Below are 25,641 nucleotides of genomic sequence, written 5' to 3'. Positions count from 1 at the left end.
CGCACGCGCGCGCGCGCACAGGTAAACAGAGGCAGTGCAGACGTGAGAAGTGGTGGCGCTAATTTAGATAAAGAGGCCAGTGCCTCGGAAAGGAATGCTCACGGCCATGTTTGGTTCCGCATCTACATGAAGCTACGAATGCGGAACGGTCAAATGTGCAGAGGATCTCTAGAAGGACTCTTGGAGACATACTGTATTTCATAAACTATCCTCCCAAGAGTCTGAAGTAAATTAAGTTCAATAACACAATAAATACAATTACAAAATAATTTAGATCCCAAACATCTTAGGAGAATTTCTATCGATTTTACGAAAAACTAGGTTGTCTGTGCTTATACAATGCAAATTGGCTCTTAGCTCCAGGTAATTGAAGTATATCAAAGCAAACTATCAACCAATTTCACTCACGAAATGATTTTCAAAACTACGAGATTTATGATTCATAAGGAAAAAATCAAGTCAACACTGAGATTTTACATCTTTACTATTTATATCACAATTTTTGCTAACCATATTAATTTGAAATTGAAACGTATTGTAAAATAAATATGTAATGCATATCAAGTTTGTTGATAATCGAAGATGATATGACAGTTACAGTTATAATACGGATAACATTACAGTTTTTACAAGTGTAATCGCATTTAGACAAATCAAAATCTCTGTTGGGAACAACGTTTGATAATTTTTTTAATGTAATGAGATATGCAATTTAAAGCAAACGTAGGAACTCTCTGTAGGGTATAACAACCCTTTGTTACACGACGCACATACAGGCTAATGATAAATTCACGCAAGCAAATCCCTTGTTGATTGGTGGGAACGATCTTCGGTGAAAACTAATTTACCTACGTCTGATATTGGTAGTAATCATTTTAGAAATGTTGATTTAAAATACGACTCGTTTGCTTTTATTTATAACGCCCCACATTTTCAATAATTTGCACTCCAAATAAGCATACTTTCAAGTGAAAATACCGATACCTAAAACATTAATTTTAATCAGAATCTCTTTATAGAATCAGCGACACTACAGACTCTAAATGTACTCTATATTTAGTAAACTCACAATTTTATACTTCAAGTAAAGCGGAGCTCATTTTATCTACAATTAAACTATATTATTTTACCATATTGTGTAAATATGTGTTTGTATGTAACGAAGGTATATGTTTGATGATAAAACGATAACGTTTAATTAGCATTGTAGAACGTCGTAAACCAATAAATATTGGCATGCTGATATTTTTGAGCTCTGTTTTGTTACTATATTTAATTTTTGCTTTTTGTTATACAGAATTTTCATATCGCCCATACCATGAATTGGAAAACACATGTAATGAATATGTTTTAAAATTCGTCATTGTGTGTTTTAACTGATTGATTATATTTTTCTATATAACATAAGATTTATGGATTTTGTGCTACTACCTAACTGTGAAGGAGGGATGATGTAAAAATCCTCGCAGAAGCTTGTGTGAATAAGGATAAATGAGGAACATCTCCTTCAACCAAAATATCACACCGACAAATAATGCCGAAGACAGGATACGGAGTTCGGTAAGTTCTCTGTACTGTTCCAGAGGTCGCTGACGGAGACGGGCGTAGGACACAGCACATAGAAGCTTCCGGCCGTCCGGGTTGTTAATTGATCATAACTGTGAAGGTTACAGGCTAGACACTCAATTACTGTGTGGGTCTCGTACTACAAGCACGCCCAGGAGCGGCCGAAGACAGGATACGATGTTCGGTAAGTTCTCTGTACTGTTCCAGAGGTCGCTGACGGAGAGGGGCGTAGGACACAGCACATAGAAGCTTCCGGCCGTCCGGGTTGTTAATTGATCATAACTGTGAAGGCTACAGGCTAGACACTCAATTACTGTGAGGGTCTCGTACTACAAGCACGCCCAGGAGCGGCCGAAGACAGGATACGAAGTTCGGTAAGTTCTCTGTACTGTTCCAGAGGTCGCAGACGGAGAGGGGCGTAGGACACAGCACATAGAAGCTTCCGGCCGTCCGGGTTGTTAATTGATCATAACTGTGAAGGTTACAGGCTAGACACTCAATTACTGTGAGGGTCTCGTACTACAAGCACGCCCAGGAGCGGCCGAAAATGCCAACAAGTCTAAGATTACGTCTTGTTGAAGTAATGGGATTCTTGTATTCTTCATTTTTAAAGCACAGGATCCAGCTACGAGTATAATGTCATCTAAGTAGGAGCCCTTTACTGTAGAGTTTAACCTCAATATTTTATTTTGCAGTCAAATGGATTAAAGATTATACATATTTTAAAATTATACAGCACAAAATGTAGAGATTTATTTGACTTTTTATAAAGCAAAGTTTAGACGACCTTTTTTCGAGGAATGTAATTTTCAAAATGTACCCTTTTATACGTACGCTTTATATCAAAAGTAGTGAACATTGTTCGCTTACAGATAGACAAGTTTTAATTTAAATTGACGATTTCAAGGTAAGTAATGTTTAATTTGTGGTATGGGGTAACAAATTATCCAAGTTGGGGTATTTCAAATTTCGGTCAATTTTAAGTCTATAGCTCATTTTGTTCTTGAGATGTTCTGTGGACAGGCAAATAAACAACCTATAGAAAAGAAATTGCGCAAGTGTTACTAACGCTCATCAAAATCCCATGGAAGAAGATCACGAACATCATAGAATTCGATGATGCCTTTATATAAATGAAGCTCCGTGCAAAATTTAAAGTCTATAGGGCAGTCTGTTCTCGAGATATTGCACGGACAGACAGACAGACATGAACTTTATCCAGCCCAACGAAAGGCTTCAATAATGCGCATCCAATGCACAGAGTTAGTCATATCTTAGTTCCTTGACAGGTGACAAACACATCATCTAACACTCTACGCATGATCTAGAGGTGGCAGAGCTTGGACCACACGTCACTGTTTACACCAGAAACCGCTGAGTGGTGACACAGTGGACTGTCGTTTGACACTTGGTGAAATATTTACCCCGCGCCTCTCAGCGCAGCGGTAAATAGACGCAGACCTTCCGAGAAGCTACCAACGTATAGCTGTTTTAGGTCGACGCTCTGTCTCTGGGGGGCCTCTCCTACTGGAAAATCGAAAGTGTTGTAAATTAAGACGGACGACTCAGTCAAAACAGGTCGGACCCAAGAAGCTGTTGTAAATCTCAAGACCGGTCAGTCCCAAAGAAGGACTTTTACTGGAACGAATCGTTTTACAATTACAGGCGAACGTTCTTCCTTGTTCCTAGTTTTTGTGGCTTCCTCTGAAGGACTAGATCTGTTGTTTTATTTCCCAAGGTTACCTAATGTTCCCATGGACTCATCAGTTAGTTTTTTTCGAAAATAAATATTAGTTTTTCTGGCTACTTCCTCACGTCATACTATACATCAATCTGTCACACGTTTCCAATCCTTTGAGTTTTTCTCTCCTAGAATCAGATGCCAAATGGTCCTTTAAGAGATAGCTTTTTCTACGACTTTGATCTTTTCTCGTGTGTACAGTAGTATTGTGGCAGTACAAAAAAGCGAAATTTTTACTGAAAAGTTCCTTTTTAGTAAGCCTGCTTTGTTAAAAGTGGATTCCATATGGGAGTGACCGACGTTGATCAACTTCGACAAGTAGGTGTTAATTGTGAACATTTTCGTAGGTGTTTGTTCATTTATTAAAAGATTCTATACCTAATTTTATTAATTTATCAAAAACTGAATTTGTTTACAGAATGGTATTTACGACTTCCACTGTGTTCTAACCATTAGCAGTTTATCAGGTGCATTAAAAATGGCTCAAACAGAAATAAAAATGATTTCTTGTTGACTCTTGCAATAGTACATATGTTGTATTTCTTTATTATGTATAAAAATTTCGAAATTTTCTCTTTACCATCTTGAATATATACAATTGAAGATGAGTTGGACAAGTTTTCTTTCTCCAAATCATCGGAAACCATATCTCAAAGAAACTCACCAAAGCTATCAACTAAAGAACTGATAGGCACTTTTTCTCTTTTAACCAAATCAAATTTTTCCAATGGATCGGTTAAAATTAAAACAGTTTTTCCGAGTTTGTGATCCTTTGATGAGCCTTGAATCAGTACAGCATCATCAGTTAAAATTTTGATTCTTCACAAAAGATCTAGAAATTTCCTCATCATCTTTGTTCAGCAACACACGCCACACTGAAAGTAGGTTTCTTTTGTCCAACTCATCGAAAACCCTTTCCCAAAGAGAAGCAACGAAACTACGGAATGATCTGGGGGATCAGTGAACACTTTTCCTCTTCTATCGGGCCAATTTTGTTGTTGGATCGGCGAAAAATGAAATGGGCATTTCAGAGTTTGTGATCTTTTGTTGTCTTTTGTTTTATGAATCATCATCAATCAGGGTTGCTACAGGAGTCCAATAATGAAATTCCCTGACTTTTCCCTGATTTCCATACCAAATTTTTCATTTTTCCCTGACTTTTTTCGACGCAATCCCCAGGGTTTTTGGCTGCCTGCTTCATGCGCCGCGTCGTCTGCAGGCTTGGACTCGGCGCGGCGGCAGTAAGTTTATTTGTGTAAAGGGATTTTATATTTTTCCCTGACCAACGTCGAAATTCCCTGACTTTTCCCTGACTTGAGACCGGATTCCCTGACTTTTCCCTGATTTCCAGTCCTGTTTTTTTCCCTGACTTTTCCCTGACTTCCCTGATTTCCCTGACCTGTAGCATCCCTGTCAATTACAATTTTGATTCTTCCCAAAATATCTCGAAATTTCCTCATTATCTTTGTTCAGCAACACACGCAACACTGAAAGCAGGTTTCTTTTTTCCAACCCATCAGACACCCTACCCCAAAGAAAATCACTGAAACTACCGAGAGATCTGGAGGATCGGTGAACACCTTTCCTCTTCCATCGGGCCAATTTTGTTGATGGATCGGCGAAAAATGAAATGGGCATTTCACGTCTGCGAGCGCGGCGGCCGGTTGCGGGCATATGCCCGTGACGTCACTGACCGCCGGGCCACCTGCGGTCCTTGCCCTGTCCCGGAGTCAACGTCTCCTGTTCTCCCATCCCCGCCATATCCGGGCCTAGCTCGCTGCGCTCGTACCACTATCGCAGATAGCTGCAAACCCACGAGCAACGCGTAACTACTACTGAAAAATAACGCGTACTTGTTTGGATCAAATCATTCGAAAATCCTGTTGCAGCGCTTATCTGAACAGCCACAATATGAATTTGTTAAAACAATTTTTAAATGGCGACTATAACATTATTAATCTAACACTGTCACATAATTACTCTATAAGAGAGCACAAATCAATAATGCAAAACGAAAGAAAACCACGCATCTGTAATTAACATCCAAAATGTACACGGATAATGACTACATCTTTCTATATGGTGATTTTAGTCAGCCAATTAATCTATTTTTAACTTTACTTGAAATTCTATAATTATCCAAGCAATTCGACACAAGCATTACGATAAAAAAACAATATTTTGTGTTTTCTGTTGTCATGTAACATAATTGAGATGTAAAGAAACTTCGTACTGAAGTCTTGTTATGACGGGTATTAAACTAAATATAAGACAGTTTTATTGCTTATACTGTACTTATTGTTGGAATCTCCACAGAGTCCGTGCGCACATCATTTTCCTGAATCCCCGGTCTGCCGCCAGAACGAACAAAGTCTCAGTAAGCTTTTTGGACATACTATTGTAAAGTCATTGCTGGAAGTACCGCAGGGAATGAGTTTCCGTACGGACTAATTCTTAACGACGAAGTCATAAACCTGCTAAAATATTTATAAATTGGTTCAAAAGCTAAAAATACTTAGCTCCTTCGTAGCGTTTAAGGGGAGTCGGATGGCCCTATGCTGCCAATGTTAATTTGATCAAGTTTGTGTACCTTTTTCTCAAAAACTATATAAGATATCAACATGATTTTTTTTGTAGTTACTTTTATTAGACTTTTATTAAGATTTTGACCCGGGGTTTTTAAGTTATTCAAAAAATTAGTATGGTTAGGATTTTTTTTTTAAATACATTCAAAAAAGTACAGATGTTTTGTAAAAAAGCTGTAATAAAAAATTTTTTATGAGAATTTTCCTAAAAGCCCGGGTCAAAGTGTGCTCCTTAATTTTCTCATCAAGTGGAAAAAAAAATTGTAAAGATATCTTTAGTGGTTCCTGAGAAAAAGGTACATAAGTAGAAAAAATCTAAACTTTCGGGAAATCGCATTTAAAGTTAAAGCCTAGTCTAATGCAAAACATAAAACTACCTCAGTGCATTCCAGCCCCATATGCTGGATTGTCTGGATCTTCCTCTGCCTCATACTCATCTTCCAAACGCCTTCTTGCTAATGTAGAGCTTTGTCTACACTTTCTCTCTAATTCTTCTATAGCTTTCTGAGCCTTTGCTATTCTTGCTTCGTCCAGTTTTTTAAGAGCACTAACACAGTTCACTCCCGGAAAAATGCCTAGATTTGCTAAGACTTTACATCTGGCTATGTTTCCCAAATTAAAACAAGCCAAGGCTTCATACACACCAAACTCGAGTGTATTCCTCATCACAAATGTCCTTTTGGGAAAGCGAGACCAGATCATATTATTGAGCGACTCACTCGGATTTTGAGTGCCTCCATGCAAACATTTCTTCAGAAGTTCTGGAGACGCTAAATCTTTGAAAATAGGTTTCATTTCAGACATTACAGTGTCAGGTAAATGAAAATGTGAATCACGATCATAAATGTCCATAAATGTCCATAAATGTCATAAATGCATGACAATGACAGCTTGTTGCGACAAAACCACCGAAAAACTCTCCATGTATTGCTTTATAAAAAGTGATGTAAATTGAGTTTGACTCAACGGATTTGCATGAAATTTGTTTTAAAATAAATAGGAATATATTTAAAACTAAATCTAGCAAAAAAAATAAAAATTGAAAATTTTGACCCAGGGGGTCATCCGACTCCCCTTGCGAACTTAAACCACACCGCAGTTTATATGATTTCGTTAAATAATTCCTGCATTATAATTTTCCAACTTATGTCCACCCTTTCGTTGGTTAATTAGGGGGGGGTGGGCATGTATCAAAATTGACATCATGATATAAGACTATAATATATGCAGCAAAATCAGGGTTATAAAGTACACAAAACCCGTGTATACACTAATCCATTGATGAATATTTTATGTAGCTTACATAAAGCAAAGAACTCTCAGAAGCTGTCCCAACAAGAAACTTTAATCATCAATATAACATTTTACTAAAGTTATATGAGGTACATATAAGTTACGTAGGCCTACTTTGATTCAGTGCCTCTATTTAATTAAAGTTTTTTTGTGTTTGGGACAATACTCCCCACATTAAATGATTAGATTGAATAGATGACTAGATTTATGAATGACCAGTCTTTCGTCTGAATTCGGTTAGAATACTCTTAATAATTTTAGTCAAACGATTTACAAACTTGCATTACACTAAATGGCCATTACAAAAAAGTCGTTTTGGTAGCTGAGAATCCTAATGTAGACATGACATTTTTATAGTTAATCGCGCATCCAGTCCTAAAGAAAAATCGATAAATAGTTCCAATCTATATAAAAAAACACAATTCAATCTAAGAACACTTAAATTTCTATAACAAATCTGAAAATTTACGCTCCTTAATCACACTTCACTCTTAGAGCGATCCAAGCTGCCTCCAGCGAGAGCCCCAGTGCGCGATCAGAATCTGCGATGTTTTTGCCGATTCCGTATCCGGACCACTCTGAAATTGAGGGTAAATGAAAGGGAAGCCCCCAGAAGCCGAAAGGTGAAGCCCGGGGGTGCAGATGGGTCGCCGGACACAGGTGAGCAGTGGTGACGTCACGACCAAATTGTATCATCACCCCTCAGCCTACACAAGGGCAGCTTATGTAACCTCCGCAGTGTAGTAGTGGCGCTCAGGCAAACACCAGCTGTCGCGGACCGTGTTGGGAGTACCCCAAGGCAGCAGTTTAGGTCCGCACTTTTTCTTCACGATGTCATCACAAATATTTGATTTTCCCTTCTTTACGAACAAAGCTAAGACAGCCACTAAGTTTTTACAATTATTCATAAATAAGTACGTCGTTTTGTAGTAGAATCCAGAAAATATTTAAAACTGAATTTAGTTGAGCAGCTGCAAATAAAATCAAAACAATTTAAGGTATTAACGTCCTCCTCCGTAGACTAATGGTTATAGTCTCGGCTCTCTAACCGAGAGATCACGGGTTCAAATCCCGTGGAGGTCCAATCATGTAATAATAATAAAAACAAGTCACTTCGAAGCCGGCATAGCTGACGCTGAGGCTTAAATGAGATAAAAAAGGTATTAACATGTATTTAACAAACATTTTAAATGTCTCCCATTGGAGAAACTTATTAAATACATTTATAAACAACAAACAAGATTATTTTTCTTTAGCAGTACACGATTTTGGTCGTAGATAATACGCTAAGAACATCTACGATTGTAATGCATCTTATCAAAAGTAATATTGAACAAGAATCACAACAATCATTGATGATGATCTTTACAAAATTATGTTTATTGCATAATTAATTGTGAAATTATGTGATATGTTAAGGACAAATCCTTCCTTGCCTGTGAGAGCTCTTGTTTACTTATCGGGTTTCCATTCGGTTACGTTCCTTTACGAAGTTACAGGACCTTTAAAGATTTGTTTTATTGTGGAATTTAAAAGTAAACAAAATCGGACCAATCCGACTCTACAAATCATCGGGAATGAAATAAAATTGCTTCTCGCTTGCATTCCAATCCAATCTGAGGTCAGAGATTCGGTTCAATACAGCTGAAAGAAAAGGTATTTAATCTGGGATCTAACAATAGGAGAGGTTAAATAAAGAATCAATGAATGGTTGTGAGTAGAAAACGAAAGGGAGGACGCGGGGTGGAATACCCCCCTCCCTTTCCATCGGACTACCTGGAACTGGGTTGAAAGTGAAACTATCCCCCCTCCCCATCACCGACACACTACCCTCCACCCTACAAGGTGTCATTACCCTTGTCTTTTCATGGAAGGGTTCACTATTCTCTGTCATTATTGTCCTGATCTACCCCGTAACCAATTTTGGGTTACATCTCTATTTAGTTTCTAGCTGCCCGGCTATAAAAAGTCTGTCTAAACACCCCCAACGTTTCTAGATTTATAGCTATTTACTCAGCATTCGTGTAAACCACGATTCCCATTTTAGGTTACGGAAGCATTCTAGAATTCTTTAAAAAAAATAATGCTGTAAGCAAGTACGTTACCGAGTATACAATGTTTTCACATTTATTTCGAAATCTATCTATGTTATATTATTTGTAACCCATGTAACGAAATAAATCCTTTCAATGCGACTCTTAGACATCAAATCAAGTTTTAACAACTTGTATTTTTTATAACGATACGTAACCAGTTTAGAATTTGATAATTGTTAACAATTGATGGGCATTGAAAAGTTGAATAAATTGTATAAGTGAAATATAATTCAATGCAATCTGAGTTAACATGACATCATGACCTCCCGGCGAGGCCGGTCGCGCCCGGAAGTCACTCCAAAATGTAACGCCACCCGGAAATACGTCACGGCCTTACTCGAACATAACCTAACCTGACCTTAGGCCTGGTTTAAGTGGTTGGGTTAGGTTTCATGCATTGGAGAGGGAAAATAATCAACGAATTGAGGCACATTATCTGCTCGTGGAGTTCCTACATTACACAAGGTATATCTTTTTTGGAATACGTTAATTTTCATATCGTTTTACTATAGATTAAGCTAATTGTATAAATTGTATCTCGGCTGAATGTGGCTAACTTAACGAATTGGTTAGGGGTGCCAAAATTACAGAATACAAAAGATTTAATTACTGTACAAATTAATTAATACATTCGAAACTTCACTACCGTAACAATGTATTTTAATTCAATCTTTGGTATTCTGTAATTCTGGCACTTCTAACCTATCACGAAACCTATCATTTAATCGAATGTACGCCCAATCACCTGAATGACGAAATATATAAGTGGATTAATTTTATTCCCATATTAAATTAATCTTACTCAGACTTCAGCATTTATTACGATTATACACAACTTTACTTGTGTTTTATATAATTAAATGTTGACGTTAGACGTATTTTGCTTTACCATCTGTACATAATGATAAAAGTAATAATAATAATAGGCTAATAATAAATATTTATTTACAAATCTAGGAAGGCACTGACCAAAATCAAGTAGCTAGTCAGTGTAACAGACAAATAATAAATAAATAAACAGTTTATAGCTTGCTCTTACATAAAAAAAAACTAAATTACTCTCCGCGACGTCTGCTCAAGATTACAAACAAAACTACAACCAAAAGAAAGACGTATGGCAGATTTTTATACAATATAAAGTGATTATTAGAAAGTAATTGGACAATGTAAAGAATAAAAAACAGTTTGGAAAAAATACAAAAATACAATCTTACGCACTAAAATCATAGATAATTTTTCAAAAAAAGTATAAACAAATATATTAAAATAATTAAAAATTTAATTAATGTATTGTATAAAATTACATACAAATATCAAAAAATCCATCCGCATACGATAGAACATCCATCCATCCATTATAAAACAAACATTCACACGCACTATGATTATGATAGTTTTACACAATCAGGTTAAAAATGATGTAATAATGATATAAGTACTGATACATGGATGGCCTGTCAGAAGGACTAAATCGCAGTAAACTCAATTTTATACAAATTGATAGAAAGTGCTCGGCAAACCCTTCAGGGCCCCGGGCCCCGTGCCCTTGGGAGATTAGTCGAGAGACAGTGAAACCGAAGTGAAGCCACAGTGATCACTGCAGTGGGCTCGTGGACTTTCACTACTTTCACGGCCACTTTCACTGTAACTCCCACACTTCCAGTTGGTTTCCTTGACCTGGTCATACTACATTTCGTGGGCCCTCCTGCCCTCCAGTCTTGTCCCAGGATGTTTCTCTTTTTCCAAAAATAGTTTAGTGTTTCTAACATTTGCGATCACATACAGCAACTATTACTACGTAAAAATGAAATTTATTACTACAGAACGTAAGATACCCTAAATGATATACTTATTTCTTTTAACAGTGTCAAAAAGTTTTCTACATAACTTTTATTAAATGCATAACAATTTCACTTAAACCAATACGCTATTAGTGTCGCTCCCAATCTGGAATTCAGACGAAGTATTTTGGTCTTCACCCATTTTTATATACGTTAATGTGTTTTATATGGGTTTATTATATGTAAATGGACGTATCTAATGGCACAATTTTCAAAATACTGTTCTACAAAATGAAATTAAAATTTAACCATTATATTGGCCAGTGTGTGTACTACGCTTTGAAAGCAACACCAAAGAATTAGTTTCAAAAGCAGAGGACTTTTGAGAATTAGAAATAGAATTATTTATAATCTAACATCCCAAAAGCAATTTTCTGCGCCTGGTGGTAATTTCGAGTCATGTTTTCGTCTTTAATTGCTTTATAACGTAAAATACAGGTACTAATTGTATCATTAATGAAACATTCAGAATTTTACATCGTTTTGTGAACACATTGCTTTCATAAGTCCATACATTTTTCCAGAAATCATGGAAATTATTTTGAGATATTTGGTGTACGGTTGGTAAATCCTCTTTTAATTACACCTCCTTCCATTTAATACTTTACTGTTTTAAAATCAAAATTTTACAAAATTATTTTGAAATTTCTATTAGATCCAAATACGGTAATTTGGTCTATTGACAAATTATATAAATTGGCGACCTCACCAATCAATATTGAGAAAGTCGCATCATCGCTTTCTTCAAGAGAAACCCCGGCCATGATTGGAATTGGCCAAAAACACGACCAAGGTGTCACCAGGCCCGCCTTTCTCTCTCTCTCTCTCTCTCCCCTCTCTCCCTTCACGAGGTCGTAACAGCATCTTCCTGTGCCACGGTCTTCAGGACCTCTCACTGTCTCGCTTCTTTTGGCACACAGTTTATTTTTTAACTGTCCATAAATTAAAACGCATTTCCGCTATAATTTGACTATATCTGTGTTTTGTGCAGTCCTTCAGATCTTTAGTCGTAGCTATGATCAAATTAGGGGTTTCGTTTCAGATCTGTAGTCGTAGCTATGATCAAATTAGGGGTTTCGTTTCACATCTGTAGTCGTAGCTATGATAAATTAGGAGTTTCGTTTCAGATCTGTAGTCGTAGCTATGATCAAATTAGGGATTTCGTTTCACATCTGTAGTCGTAGCTATGACAAATTAGGAGTTTCGTTTCAGATCTGTAGTGGTAGCTATGATCAAATTAGGGGTTTCGTTTCAGATCTGTAGTCGTAGCTATGATCAAATTAGGGGTTTCGTTTCAGATCTGTAGTCGTAGCTATGATCAAATTAGGAGTTTCGTTTCAGATCTGTAGTGGTAGCTATGATCAAATTAGGGGTTTCGTTTCAGATCTGTAGTCGTAGCTATGATCAAATTAGGGGTTTCGTTTCAGATCTCATGCTCCATTCAATCTGCGATATTTTTGAAGGGCCTACTGAGGGTCTATTTCAAAAACACGCCAGGCTATAGAATGGGCATCCCTCAAAGAAAAATTGACAATGAAGCATTTTTCTACAATTTCGTCTAGACTAATGGCTGCAACTTTGAGAGAAAACTTTTGGAAAGTAAGAAATTTCAGGTGGTTACTTTTTAAGTTGTGCATATGTTTGCACACCTCCTGATAATATGGAGTTTACAATGGAAAACATTCTTTTGACGTTGACACATCATAATTAAGAACTCATGTAACATCATATCTGCAGTTTCGTTATGTATTAATTCGAAATCTCCATTTATCATTAAGAATGTTTTAATATTTTTTATTTAATGCTTGACAAACAGTGTGAAGAGTTAATGCAAAATCCTTTGCAGTATTTTTACCATTCTGGGACGATTAAGCTTTAATTAATTTGTAAATTAAATCGTCCAATAATCGGGACTTTGATACCTACAGTTTTCTTGAATTATGCCTTATATATTGCCTCGATATTGGCCTTATTTTATCGATGACCACTATACATGCCTAATGCTGGAATGATGGTCCTTAAAATATCGCATCGTACCAAAATTTCACTGCTTCGAGCAGGCCTACCAACTTTTCGGATGTAGCGAATGGAATACAATTAGGGACCAATTAGACATGATCGAAATTCCAAAACATCTCATACATTGGTTCAAAGTTGTGTAATTTTATTAAGTAACGATAATTAACTCCGGTATAGCCTGTTTAATGTTTTCGTTACACAAATATTGTTTAAATTTATTGTTACAATATACTTTGAATATGTGTAATTTGTAATGGAAAATCCAAATCAGACTTAAAGGAGTTAAATCAGTGAAATTAATTACTCACATATCAGCATATTATGTGGAATATCAAACACTTTGCGATTTATTTTATTATTTCATCTTTATATACATATATGGCGTCGAAAAAATGTAGAGAAATATTTTGGGATACGATAAAATATGTGAAAAAAATAAAAAGGTTTCTCTGACACTATGGGATTTTTAGCTTCGTTTAGAGTGTCCCCATCCCCGTGAGTGTATTTTTAATTCAAAACCATAACTCAGGAATTGTTTAAGTTGAGGCGTTGTAATTTAGCACGTTTGTATCTCTCATTGGCACGTAACCTTCTGCCTGAAGAAAACAATCTATCAGTTATGTTTTCAAAATGGCGACGTTTTCAACTATACAGAAGATTGTCTCGAAAGCTATAGCTACTGAATATTCGATTAGTTATAAATTCCTAAACAATGCCAAATTTAAAAAATATGTTGCATTAAAGAGGAATAAATAAATTACTATTAAAAAAAAATAAGTGTGAGGACGTAAAATTTAAATTAAATATTGAACGATGTACAAAGTGATTTTTTCAGTATAGCAAAAACATCAGTAATACGAAATTAAATATCGAAACATATATTTAGATTTAGAATTTAAATACTTTGCACTTGGGACAAATATAAACTACTTCAGCATTTTCCGACAAATATTCTATACATACTGCGGTGTGTAGGCAAAGTTAGCGTGTTAAGCCAATTTGATCCTTATGGTAGGTCCAATTCTAAACGAATTTGCGACAAGGGATTAAGAGATAAATCACGGCAAGGTGTGACTGCCAAGACAACAAAGGGATTTCGTATAGCTCTAATACTCGTATGTATTGAGACTCGATCTTGACACAGATAAGCGCTACTTTACATACTCTACGTATACAGTCAGGGGTAGGATATGTGTCGAGGCGACTGGTAGCTACCGTGACACACAGAGTTGAGTTGTCAGAGTTAAGCTTACATTTCACTGTAAACACGGAGGCGTGTCAATATAAACATGGTTTACTACATGGAGCTATTCGACTACACGGTGGTTAGGCAGTTTATTTCCTCTAAGGTAAGAACACGTTTCCAAGAACGAAATAACAATTAGCTAAAATAACTCGTTTTATTGATAATAACATGGATTTTATCCATAAGTTTTGAACTGTAGCGATTCTCTACCTTATTCTTGATAAGGATAAGATGTTGGATAAGGTTCTTGCACAGGTCTGGGACAACAGCCAGAATAAGGCTAAAAAGACATCTTAATTGTTTTCAAACAAATACAATTTTTTTAAATACGCACGGCGACAAAAAAAAAAAAAAAAAAAAAAAAAAAAAAACAAGTCTGGGTTTATTTGTTCTTAAAATGAACAGATAATGTCGCACATATACCAAATATTTTACGAAACTTGCTAGCCAATATCACCAAGATATCGCGTGCTTAAATGAAATGAAATGAAAATCTCTTTATTAAGAAGCGGGTTTACGACAGTTAAGTCTTTTCTACCACTCAAACACAAAACATTATCCACCGTATTTAATGAAATAAGAACCATAATTTAATGACGAATCTTGGAGCATTGGGAAAAAGTTTTACTGTCACTGGTAAATGAATAAAAATTTTCCAATATTTATTTTTTTATTGCAAGGCCTTTCGGATTCAATGATTCCATCGTCAGGTACTTCCTTCATCAACAAGAAGTGGCTGCTAAATAAATAAAAACTAAAATAAACCTTAACTTAACAATCTCTAGTAACAAAATACACACATATTTTCATTCTTTCACACTCTCGCTTACTCTCCAATGCCACAGGCCCCTTAACTCTAAATTTCAAGGGAAATACGTAAGTCGAACTTATAATCTATGTAGGATACGTTAGTTCATTTCAAATCAATTCAATTCAATGTATTGGCAGATCGTGATCCTACGGCTTATCCATGCGGTCGGATAATGGAATTCCAGGTAGAACACACAGATTTCCTTAGAATTTAGCACAGATCTCGTTTCTCCAATTAATTGAGTGTCAGCTGACATGCTGTACACATAATTGGGAAAAATATCTACCGTAAAAAGTGGCTGGAGTACTAAAAATTATCCAAAATCGCTGAAAAATCCATTTGCAATTAGTGGTAACTGTAGCATATGAAATTAGTATTGTGCACAGCCTCGCTTAAATACAAATGCTGAAAGTTTGGCAAACAAGTGTTTTTTAATATTGTTCTGAAAGGGACATTTAGTATTCGAGAATGGGCAGTGTTCCTTTATAGCAGGTTATGGACATCAGTTTATGGAATCAACGTTTGACCATTTTAAAGGAAAACGTAGAATTCAGAACCTACAATCACGTGAAGTCTTCGGAAGAATCATATCCACTCACAACTCAAAATATTTGCGATCCCCACGGACCCAAAGCTAGGGGCCATCTTGTAAACCATAACAGGCGTTTATTACCGGGCTTCTCTAAATCGGTATACAGCCTTGCGTGAAGAAGTATAGGGCAGTCGGGTACGTGTAAAAATAGAGCACGTGGCCGTTGCCAATGAAAGTGAGTGTACACAGGTACTTGGCGCCGAGCCTTCTACTCTTACTTTGTCTTTGGCGGGTCTTCCCCTGGGTTATACTTACTTTAGTCAGCAGGTGGTTGTGCCCGGTAGTGCGATTATACTCGCGCTGGCACATCCAGTAGCATTCTTTTATTCGAAATTTGTTTTTATTAATTTTTAAAACATTATGTATTTTATATTGGAAACTGTTGTACAGCAATGAAATACTCTTTGAAGAATGGGATCCAAGGGCAACAATTGTTTTCTGAGTTGTAAGGGTAATAACTAAATTATTAACCCTTTTGATACCCTACTTTTTCGACCTCCACCGAAACTATCTTCGGGAAAATTTTTCCAACGATTCAAAGGAAAACCGCGGTTGTGAGTTAGGCCGTGCTTCCGCCTGAGAAGGCAAGGTAAGGAGCGTCCTGAGGACGATACATTGCAAATTTGCGTCTCGGCTCCTAGGCCACCAAAGTCATTTTGAATTTTTAACCTCAAATTCGGAAAAAAATATCATATGTTGACACATGAAACGATGTCAGTTCAGGAATTTGGAACAGTTTATATGTCTTGTGTATGATTTGGCAAGCCAGCCTAAAAAAAATAAAATTTAAAAAATTAAATTTTTTAAAAAACTATCCAAAAATTGAAAATACATCGTTTTTTATTTTATTAGTACTTCTACTGCAGAACGCCTATTTTAATGGATAAGCATGCTTTCAAACGCTCCCAATTTTCATCTCAGTTTATTCAAATGAAATAGTTTTGACCACACCACGTGACCTCCACGCCTGCGCGGTTCCAGACCACTTCCCCACGTAGCGCTTGATGAAGTGATGAAGAGCGTAATTACCACTCCGAAACGTCACGCTCTGGAGAACCGCGCCGGCAGCGAATCCCACTCAGGACGCTCCCTACCTTGCCTTCTGGGACGGGAGCTCGGCCTAGCTAAAATCCCAATAGCTTAACCAATGATTTATTTTATCAAGCTGGGTTTCGACTATCTGGCGGATTTTAACATTGTGTATATGTATTAGATATGGAAATATCTTTATACAGGCATGTACGTCCCTGTTGTGTTGTAATGAAATGGGATCAAGCATTTACTTAATAATTTTAAACAAGCACAATATGGTAATAGTAATAACAGAGTGAAAGCCGTAATCGAGTAAAACGACAGTGGCGCGAACAACGATACAGTAACGAGCGAGAGAGAGACAGACAATAGTTGTCGGTGTGAAGACCGACTGGGGCAGAAGCTATGCCGGGAACAAGGTCACTCTGGGCCAATGTCAGCCTCGAAGGCCACTCACTCTACCTGCTTCCACACATATCTCTTCAGTAGGTTTTCAGTAAGCGGACCACACCTACTAGGCCACTTCTGCTACTATAATAGTAGGCAGTGACCTTGAAATTAGACAAGGAAGGCTAGTATTACACCACGGCTACGTCATCGAGTTATGTGGAAAAAGAAAACAAAACAAAATTACCCGCATAGTTGGTTGACTAAAAAAACATCCCTCACTGAATATGGTTAAAGGTCATAATTATAGCAGTCCTTACGTTGTAACGAAAGTTAAAACTTACAACGCACAAAGAACTTTTCTTCTTAGATAATTGAGAATACTCTTATCGCCTTTGTCTACACATGAGGTAATTTTATATACACGGAAATTACATTCGCGCACAAAATTTCCAAAATAGAAATTAGCCTTATACGGACACGTTTGTCTTTTACGGGCACAGACGGAATTTTGTTTGAAGTCAAAAATGGAGTCGCGAATAATATTTTATTACATTGCATAGCATGAAAGATATTTATTAACAAATTGTGATATTTTTGTACAAACTATGTTTAAACCATTTTTGGGATTTATTTCAGGGTCTGTCAATCAGTCAATGATGTGCCTTAAGCGGGTCCGCTGACAGTTTTTCGATCCCCAGATATCAAAAAAGGGGAAGTGCAGGTACTGTTCAATTGCTGTATCAAAAGCAGTACTTTACACGCAGTACAGTACAGAATGTATATTTGTAAATGTACTGTATGATTCACTTGCACTTCTATCAATGCGAATAGTAATCGGAATATCGATGGGAAATAGTAATTAAGTTGATTAATTTACAAAATTGTGTTTGCTAAATTTATTTACACAACTCGGCCAAGATATTCGCGTTTTTTTAATACTAATTTTACTTCTAGTACTTAGTTAGCATCATCGCAAAACCAAAAAGAGAAAATAACTGTAATTGTTGTATGATTCGTCGTTTTTGTTTAGATAACCCAACTAAAATATCAACATGAAGATATTAGTAAGAATAAAATATTAAACGCATATTTATAATTCTGTAAAAAAAATTACTACACTTTGAAAATGTGTAACTTTACGTTTTAAGATTTGAATTGTTATGTCAAAATCTTTGGAAATTAGATGGCACCTCATTTTGATTTGAGGGCCACAGAAGATATTAATAGGTCAAAATTATTTTCACATGAATAATATTCGATTGTAGGACCCTGAAAGTAGGTTTATTGTATAGGACACGCTTTGCTAATCTGTTGTAGAATTTACAGACAGAAGACGGTTATTTATAAAAAACAATAATTAGAAATTTGCTAATTTGGATACATTTAATTTAACTGGGGCATACTGTCTAACAGAAGATACTTGATCACAGCACAATTCGCTCAGTCATACAAAATCCCCCTTCAAGTCAATGGCGAGGCATTGCGCGCATGCGCACAGACACAGACAGTACAGTAGGGGATACACCACCCCACCACCCGCGCAATCAGACCGGAACAGCGTCTGCTACGTACCGGAAGTCAAGCATACACGGATCCACGGTTCGGCCCGTGGATAATTACTTCAATTTTGACTGGCAACATTCAAAATTAACGAGAAGAGAGAGATCGCTTATTAACCGATAAAGTCGGATTAGTGACGTTTTTTAATACATCAAATATTGTAGAAACCCGTCGCTGCATATATTAAAACCCACTTTTTGTTTGGGTATTTCGTTCAAGGATGGGTAAAGTTGCAATTTAAAGATGAAGGTAATGCGAGACCAATGATGAAAAATAAAATATGGATAACCCACAACAAAAATGAGGACCGATTAAAGGTTTTGTACATTGCAATTTCAACAGTGAAGCACATTTCTGATTAAACAAGATAACATTATATGCAGCAAATTAAAATTCAAGAATACGTTTTATTTTAGAACCTTTTCTTACCAGGCGTACGACATATTTATGGTACGTACTTTTCATGTCTAGATTTATTAGTAGAGATCGCTTTTTGCTAAACCTCACATTGCATGAAATTAAATTAAATTTGAAATATTGAAAGTAAAACTACCTTTCGAGAAGGTTTTTTTTAATCAGCACAATAATAAGCGTGTTTTAAGCACTTTAAAAAATCTAGGCACGCCAATTTTGTTCCTGCACAATACAATACGACAATGTTCGCCAGGTAAGATTAGATTGAGCTTTTTTACAAATAATAAATAACATCTAATATCAAGTACTTGAAAACTCAAACAATAAATAGATACGGTAAGCCCTTGCAAACTTGATTAAACTGTAGTACAATGTTGTAATCGTCAGGTATTGTTAGGTGTAATTCAGATATGAGCACCCGACTGTCTTTGTCGTCAAAGCGGGCAAAATGGAAATATTTCCGAAAAACTTTTGATGTTTATAATTATTAAATAATTAAAAAGCTACTATAATAGCGCCACTATTCGGTGAGAAGCACAAAACATGGAGAAAAAAAGGTGAACCGACTTCGATGCATCAAGTGTCATACGATCGCCTGCACACGCAAATTATAAAGAATGTTGAAAAAAAAACATACTTTATTTATACATGAACTTGTCAAATCATTGACACTTTCGTGTTTATTTTAAAGATACTTTGAAAATGCCATTGTGCAAGTGGCGTTATTACGCTACTCAGAGAATGGTAGAATTCAAATACACAGAGGAGGAAAACATTACGATCACTTTACAAATAAACACGAATTGTATTCACTGGTTGAGTTATACCCTGCTCAATTCGTGAAAACTTCGGGGTTATCCGGGAAAACTTATATACCGGGAAAACACGTGTAAGGTATCAGACTTCATGCAAACATTCAAGTCTATAGGTAAACTTAATACTTTCCTATTTCAAATGTCGTATAATTATTGTACTCCGTTTATAAATCTATTTCTTCTGCGATTTTCTCGTTACCATCAGGTTACCTATAAGACCAATCTAAAAATGTTCACCTACGCTCAGCCAAATTCAATGGAGTGACATCCACTATCATCGAACTCAGTGTTGACTATACAGAAAAGAAGGTTCTTGCAAAGTTTTTAGAATATTGGTCAGTTCATTTTTCAGATATCATGCGGATGGACAGAAATGAAATATTTTCGACCTCTCCAGGCTTCGCTAACAATTAATTAGCGAAAAACAATCATAGAATGACAGTGGTTTCATTATACTGAACCAAAATCAGCTGTCCGTAAATAACGTGTCTAACTGGCTGAAAACAGAGCAGTTTTTAACCTTTTTGTAGTCTTGGAATTTCTAATAGTGTATTTAATGGCTGGAACTGATAAGAAAGAGGATGATAAGAATAGATGTCTAGGCACCGCTGTTTTATTAGTTCAAGATATCAGGTCATTCTACCAGTTTCAATTCATTACCTTTCCAAGAAGTTTGTGTTCTTCCAAACTTATCAGCAACCTCTGACCAGATGGTAGATATACCTTGTATACATGACATAAGAATATTGTAAAACCTTAAAACAATATTGTTAACTTCAAAATGTCGGAGAAATGTTTCCGCGCCAATTATGCGTAAATGCGTTATTTATGAGAAACATATTACAAAACTCTTTCCTGTGCTTTTATCTATAATATGAAACCAATATACGTATACAGAAAGCTGTACAATAGCAACAGCTCTGTATATATATGTATATGTACAGAGGCCCAAAAGCTCGTACAGGAACACAGCCGCGATATAAGCTCGATTCATTAATTATTTATCTAGCTTGTTGATTAATTATTCATTTGCTAATATCATACGAATTAAGCTACGATATTTGTTGCGAATCACTAATTAACCACTACACTACTCACAGTGCTATGTTAATTTCGTTGATAATTAAACATTGGTATATACAACGTGTTTATACCTGTTTAAACTATTCCACATTTGAAGTAAAAATATTCGTTTGTTACTAATATTTTCATTGAGAAAACATCCTTTACATCAAAGAAACCAAAGGCTACATTTTGATTTAAATGTCACGCCTTGCACACGTTTTAAATCAGTTTCTCTCAACTCTCTAGAACGCCGGACATGCATGCCTCGGCTTGTTAATTTAGGCTTGTTAATTAATTTTTTGTTAACAAATAACACATAACCTATACAACACGATGGGAGCCTAATACGTTTGTACGTATATGGTCTGTATCACAGACAAATGTTCATATCCTAAGTAAAAATTAGAGATTGTTATTTGTTTATTTCCTATGGAATAGTTTTACTTGTGATAAACAAATCTAGTGGATTTAGTGACATGTTTTTTTATAAATTAAAAAAAGAACTATGTTATTAATTTGACAATTTATATAACACTAAATTCAGGAAACACTACAATAGAATAAGTAAACAAAACTACAGGAACAGAGCTTAATTGTCAGTTTGCTTCAACGCAAGATACGACGAACACATTAAAAACCAATGCTGCATCTAAGGTCGAAGTCAAGGTCCTAGGTTATTCCGGTTTCGAGACACTTCCTACAAAATCTCGATTATAATGCAGGAATTAGCATTGCCAGCATTGTTTCTGCTTTCGCTCCACTTTACGCAGTCACCACTAAAATGACCAGACGATTTTTCGCTCTTTTACAATTATTTCAGCTTTAACCCAGCTAGAGTTTTACGATTACGTATTCACTTACTAAAGATGTACGGTACCCGAATAGTGTCAAGGGTCCATCAATGTCTTCGACCAATTCGCGCACAAAAGTGAACTTAGGATTTTCGTAACTTAAAATTTAATTTCGTCAGGAGACCTGGATTTTACTATACTGTGGAATCAATAACAAATAAATATGTTGAAAACGGCACAAGGGCAGTTATTTATATTTTTTAAGTTAGTCTATTGTAATCAGCTAGTAAAGTTTTACAAGAGCGTTTGGCCTTGCTGAAGTACAATACAGACTATTGATCTATTTGCACAATTGATTGTGGGGCTATAAGACAGCAGATAACTTTTCACCCTTTCATATTTCTCTCAGAATATACAATCCTCGTATTTCAAAGGTTATCACCACAAACAGCACGTACATCTGTCATATAAGACGTAGTGTTTATCTTATCACTCGGTATTGGCGTTATCAATAAGCTACTCACCTAGGTCAGGGATGGAACTAGAGATCTCGTCGTGGTGGATCCTCTCCGGTTTGATCTTGGGGGGCGGCGGAGGCGGCGGCATCTCGGCGCTCGGGGGCGAGCACGTCGAGGAGCTGACGAGGGGCAGGGCACCGGCCATCCTGAAGTCACCGGCAGGGGGGGACATGACGACGTGCCTGACTGACAGCGAGTGGGACATCTCCGTGGAAGTCACAGTAGCCATCACTTCACACACACTGAGAGTACAAACTGTTTATAAAAAATACAAAAAGGGGTTACTTCTCCCCTTAAGCACTAACTTACGATAAAAAAATCCTTGAGATAGTTGGCAGTGGACGTTATGTCGCCTATCCTAACCTATCCCACTATAAAGTCACAATAAAAACATCAACAGTCCATAGAAAACGAGTCACAATAAAAACACGTAACACAGTCTTCACTTGCGGCGTGTCGGGACGTCATCACAACAATGTATAAACAGAGTAATAAAAAAGTGTAAAAATCCCTGAGCGATTCACTTGCACTTCCTGAGTATATTTCGTTGCATTAGGCAATGATTGAGGCCTGAGACTGTACTTGTCGCGTGGAGGAGACTGGGGGCATGTTTGTTGTCAGTAGAAAAATGCAGTTCGGTAGAAAAACATGGGTACGGGGACCGTGTGGGCTGCGGGGAGTTTGAAGCGCGACTGGCGAGAACAGCGGGCTCGGTGCGCGAAGGGCACGGCGCTGTAACCTTGTCCTTGAAATCGGCTCCTGAACTCTGCGATGGGCGGTGGGGGGAGGGGCGGAGGGGCCCCTCGCGCCTGCGCACCACCACCACTATTTTTGAATACTCTCGGAGACCCACTGAACGGCATTGTACACAAACACATTACGTAAGAGCAGATATCTCACTCGCTCGCTCTACACTACTGGCGGTGAAGATTCTGCCAAAATTACGGAATCACTTCCCGATAAGACATCTACTCGGTAGTGTTATCTGAAATATTCAGTTTACGAGCCTGCCTATCATTGCCGATAACGTTCAGACCTGCCTACTGTGCTTTTTATCTAGGTCAAAATGTTCTTACACAGTCCTGCACAGTTATGTTATCATTCTCTTTGATGTAAACTATATATTCAAAACTGCAATGTACTCTAAATTGCTCACACTATGGCTGATCATAGATTATCAAAAGAATCCAAGACTAAAAATAGTTTAAAACTGAAAGCATATTACAAAACCCACACAAATCCAATTTTATACCATTAAATTATTAATACAAAGCTTTAAAATCTTGCTTTTTGAAGTGTATCCATTATTTCTATTTAGTACCGAATCCAGTTGTGGGTAATACAATAATACAAGGTGAAAATAAAATAAATTTTATTTATTAGGCCCGAGTTCTTGAAATTGTTCCAATATGTGTATTAGGCATATCGACCAAACAATCAATACGAATGTATTATAGTAATTAGTAAATATTGTACAACCAATAACATTCGATTACATCAATTATACAAATTTGGGAAAAAAAGCATTAAGTAAGAAAAACTATATGGAAAAATTTGTTTTTATAAAACCAGAAAAATGAGTAATAATTAAACATCTTACTTTTATTAGCTATTCTTATCATTCAAACAGTTTTATGAAGGCATAGGTAAGGATGCAATTTTGCTTAAGCTCATGTCTAGATTGTGGAATAAATCAATATTAGTGCTAAATACTATCTAGCTATACCAGGGGCGTATGGAGAATTTCAGTATGGGGGGCCTTACCCGTCAACTCCTATTTCGGAGGGAATTTGAAGAGAAGATTCTAGTAGTAATGAAAATTCCTAAGAAACTCAAAGTATACCTACTCAGAGGTAATGCTATATTTCCAATTTTATTTCTACAGATTTGTATGATTGCCGTAAACACATTCACAATGACAAGAACAAGTGTTATTAACGAACAATCACATGTACGAGTCTAAATTACCGCTACCCTGATACAGCTTCCTAGTATCGCGTTTCAACAATGAAGCCAACGAGCCAAGCCTCATTCTGAGTATTGTTCGGTCTGAAGGTCGTGGGGGGGGGGGAGGGGTGAAGCAACTATTACAAATTTTATCACTTGTAATCAATATATAATTGTTACTTTGGTTCATTATCTACATGTGTACACTTTGATATAATTTTCAAGTTGTTTGTACAATTGTACAGTTGTCAGATGATTGTATTCTATTTTGTAAGTTGGTTTAAGGGTGGTTCGGCGCCTGTACCCCCCCCCCCCCCACCCATCCTTATAATAAATTCGCATTTCCCAAAAGTGTTTTTGAAAAGTCATAAACAAAAGTAGACCTTTTTATGACGGTGTATCTTTAGTAAAACCCGAATTAAAGCAATATGATCGGTTGTTGTCTTGGAGGTGGAATGAGGGAGTGACTTTCCCTTTCCTTAGAGAGAGAGAGAGAGAGAGAGAGAGAGAGAGAGAGAGAGAGAGAGAGAGAGACAGAGATAGAGAACCTCACACTTTCCCGCTCCAGGTAAACGCCGATGTCTCCTTTCCCTTTCGTCGGGAAACCTGACTTCACTTTCCTTAACAAGTGAACACCTCCCTTTCGAATAATCACGGTCCAGCCAAAACTTAAAACATTTCTGAACTGAATTGTTTCGCCAAACCTTGATGTGTGGAATATCTAATGCTATTCAAGCTTAAATTACAGTTTGAATAATATGCTATGATGGCTGTGCACTACTCGAAACTCTAAAGCGAAAAGTAATTCCCATTTTGTTCTATTACAAAAATATTAAGGTCTACATACTTTATCTGTTGTTGGATTGTTCTATTACAAAAATATTAAGGTCAACATACTTTATCTGTTTTTGGATTGTTCTATTGCAAAAATATTAAGGTCTACATACTTTATCTGTTGTTGGATTGTTCTATTGCAAAAATATTAAGGTCTACATACTTTATCTGTTGTTGTATTGTTCTATTACAAAAATATTAAGGTCAACATACTTTATCTGTTGTTGGATTGTTCTATTGCAAAAATATTAAGGTCAACATACTTTATCTGTTGTTGGATTGTTCTATTACAAAAATATTAAGGTCTACATACTTTATCTGTTGTTGGATTGTTCTATTACAAAAATATTAAGGTCAACATACTTTATCTGTTGTTGGATTGTTCTATTGCAAAAATATTAAGGTCTACATACTTTATCTGTTGTTGTATTGTTCTATTACAAAAATATTAAGGTCAACATACTTTATCTGTTGTTGGATTGTTC

The 25,641-nt window shown here is 36.4% G+C and overlaps 1 protein-coding gene across 1 annotated transcript in view; it reads right to left on the bottom strand.

The window, feature by feature from the left end:
• LOC124367861 (nuclear hormone receptor E75) overlaps positions 1-23,075 on the bottom strand; it is a 125,350-nt gene extending 102,275 nt beyond the window's left edge. The window contains exon 1 of the mRNA XM_046825026.1: positions 22,382-23,075. Coding sequence (XP_046680982.1) covers positions 22,382-22,604 — 223 coding nt within the window. The 5' untranslated portion in view covers positions 22,605-23,075. The remainder of the gene's footprint in view (positions 1-22,381) is intronic.
• Positions 23,076-25,641: the final 2,566 nt, after the last annotated feature.

The sequence above is a fragment of the Homalodisca vitripennis genome, chromosome 8 (assembly GCF_021130785.1).
Source record: "Homalodisca vitripennis isolate AUS2020 chromosome 8, UT_GWSS_2.1, whole genome shotgun sequence".
NCBI lineage: Eukaryota > Metazoa > Arthropoda > Insecta > Hemiptera > Cicadellidae > Homalodisca > Homalodisca vitripennis.
Note: the sequence above shows the minus strand (reverse complement) of the source record. Positions and strands in the feature narration are given on the sequence as shown.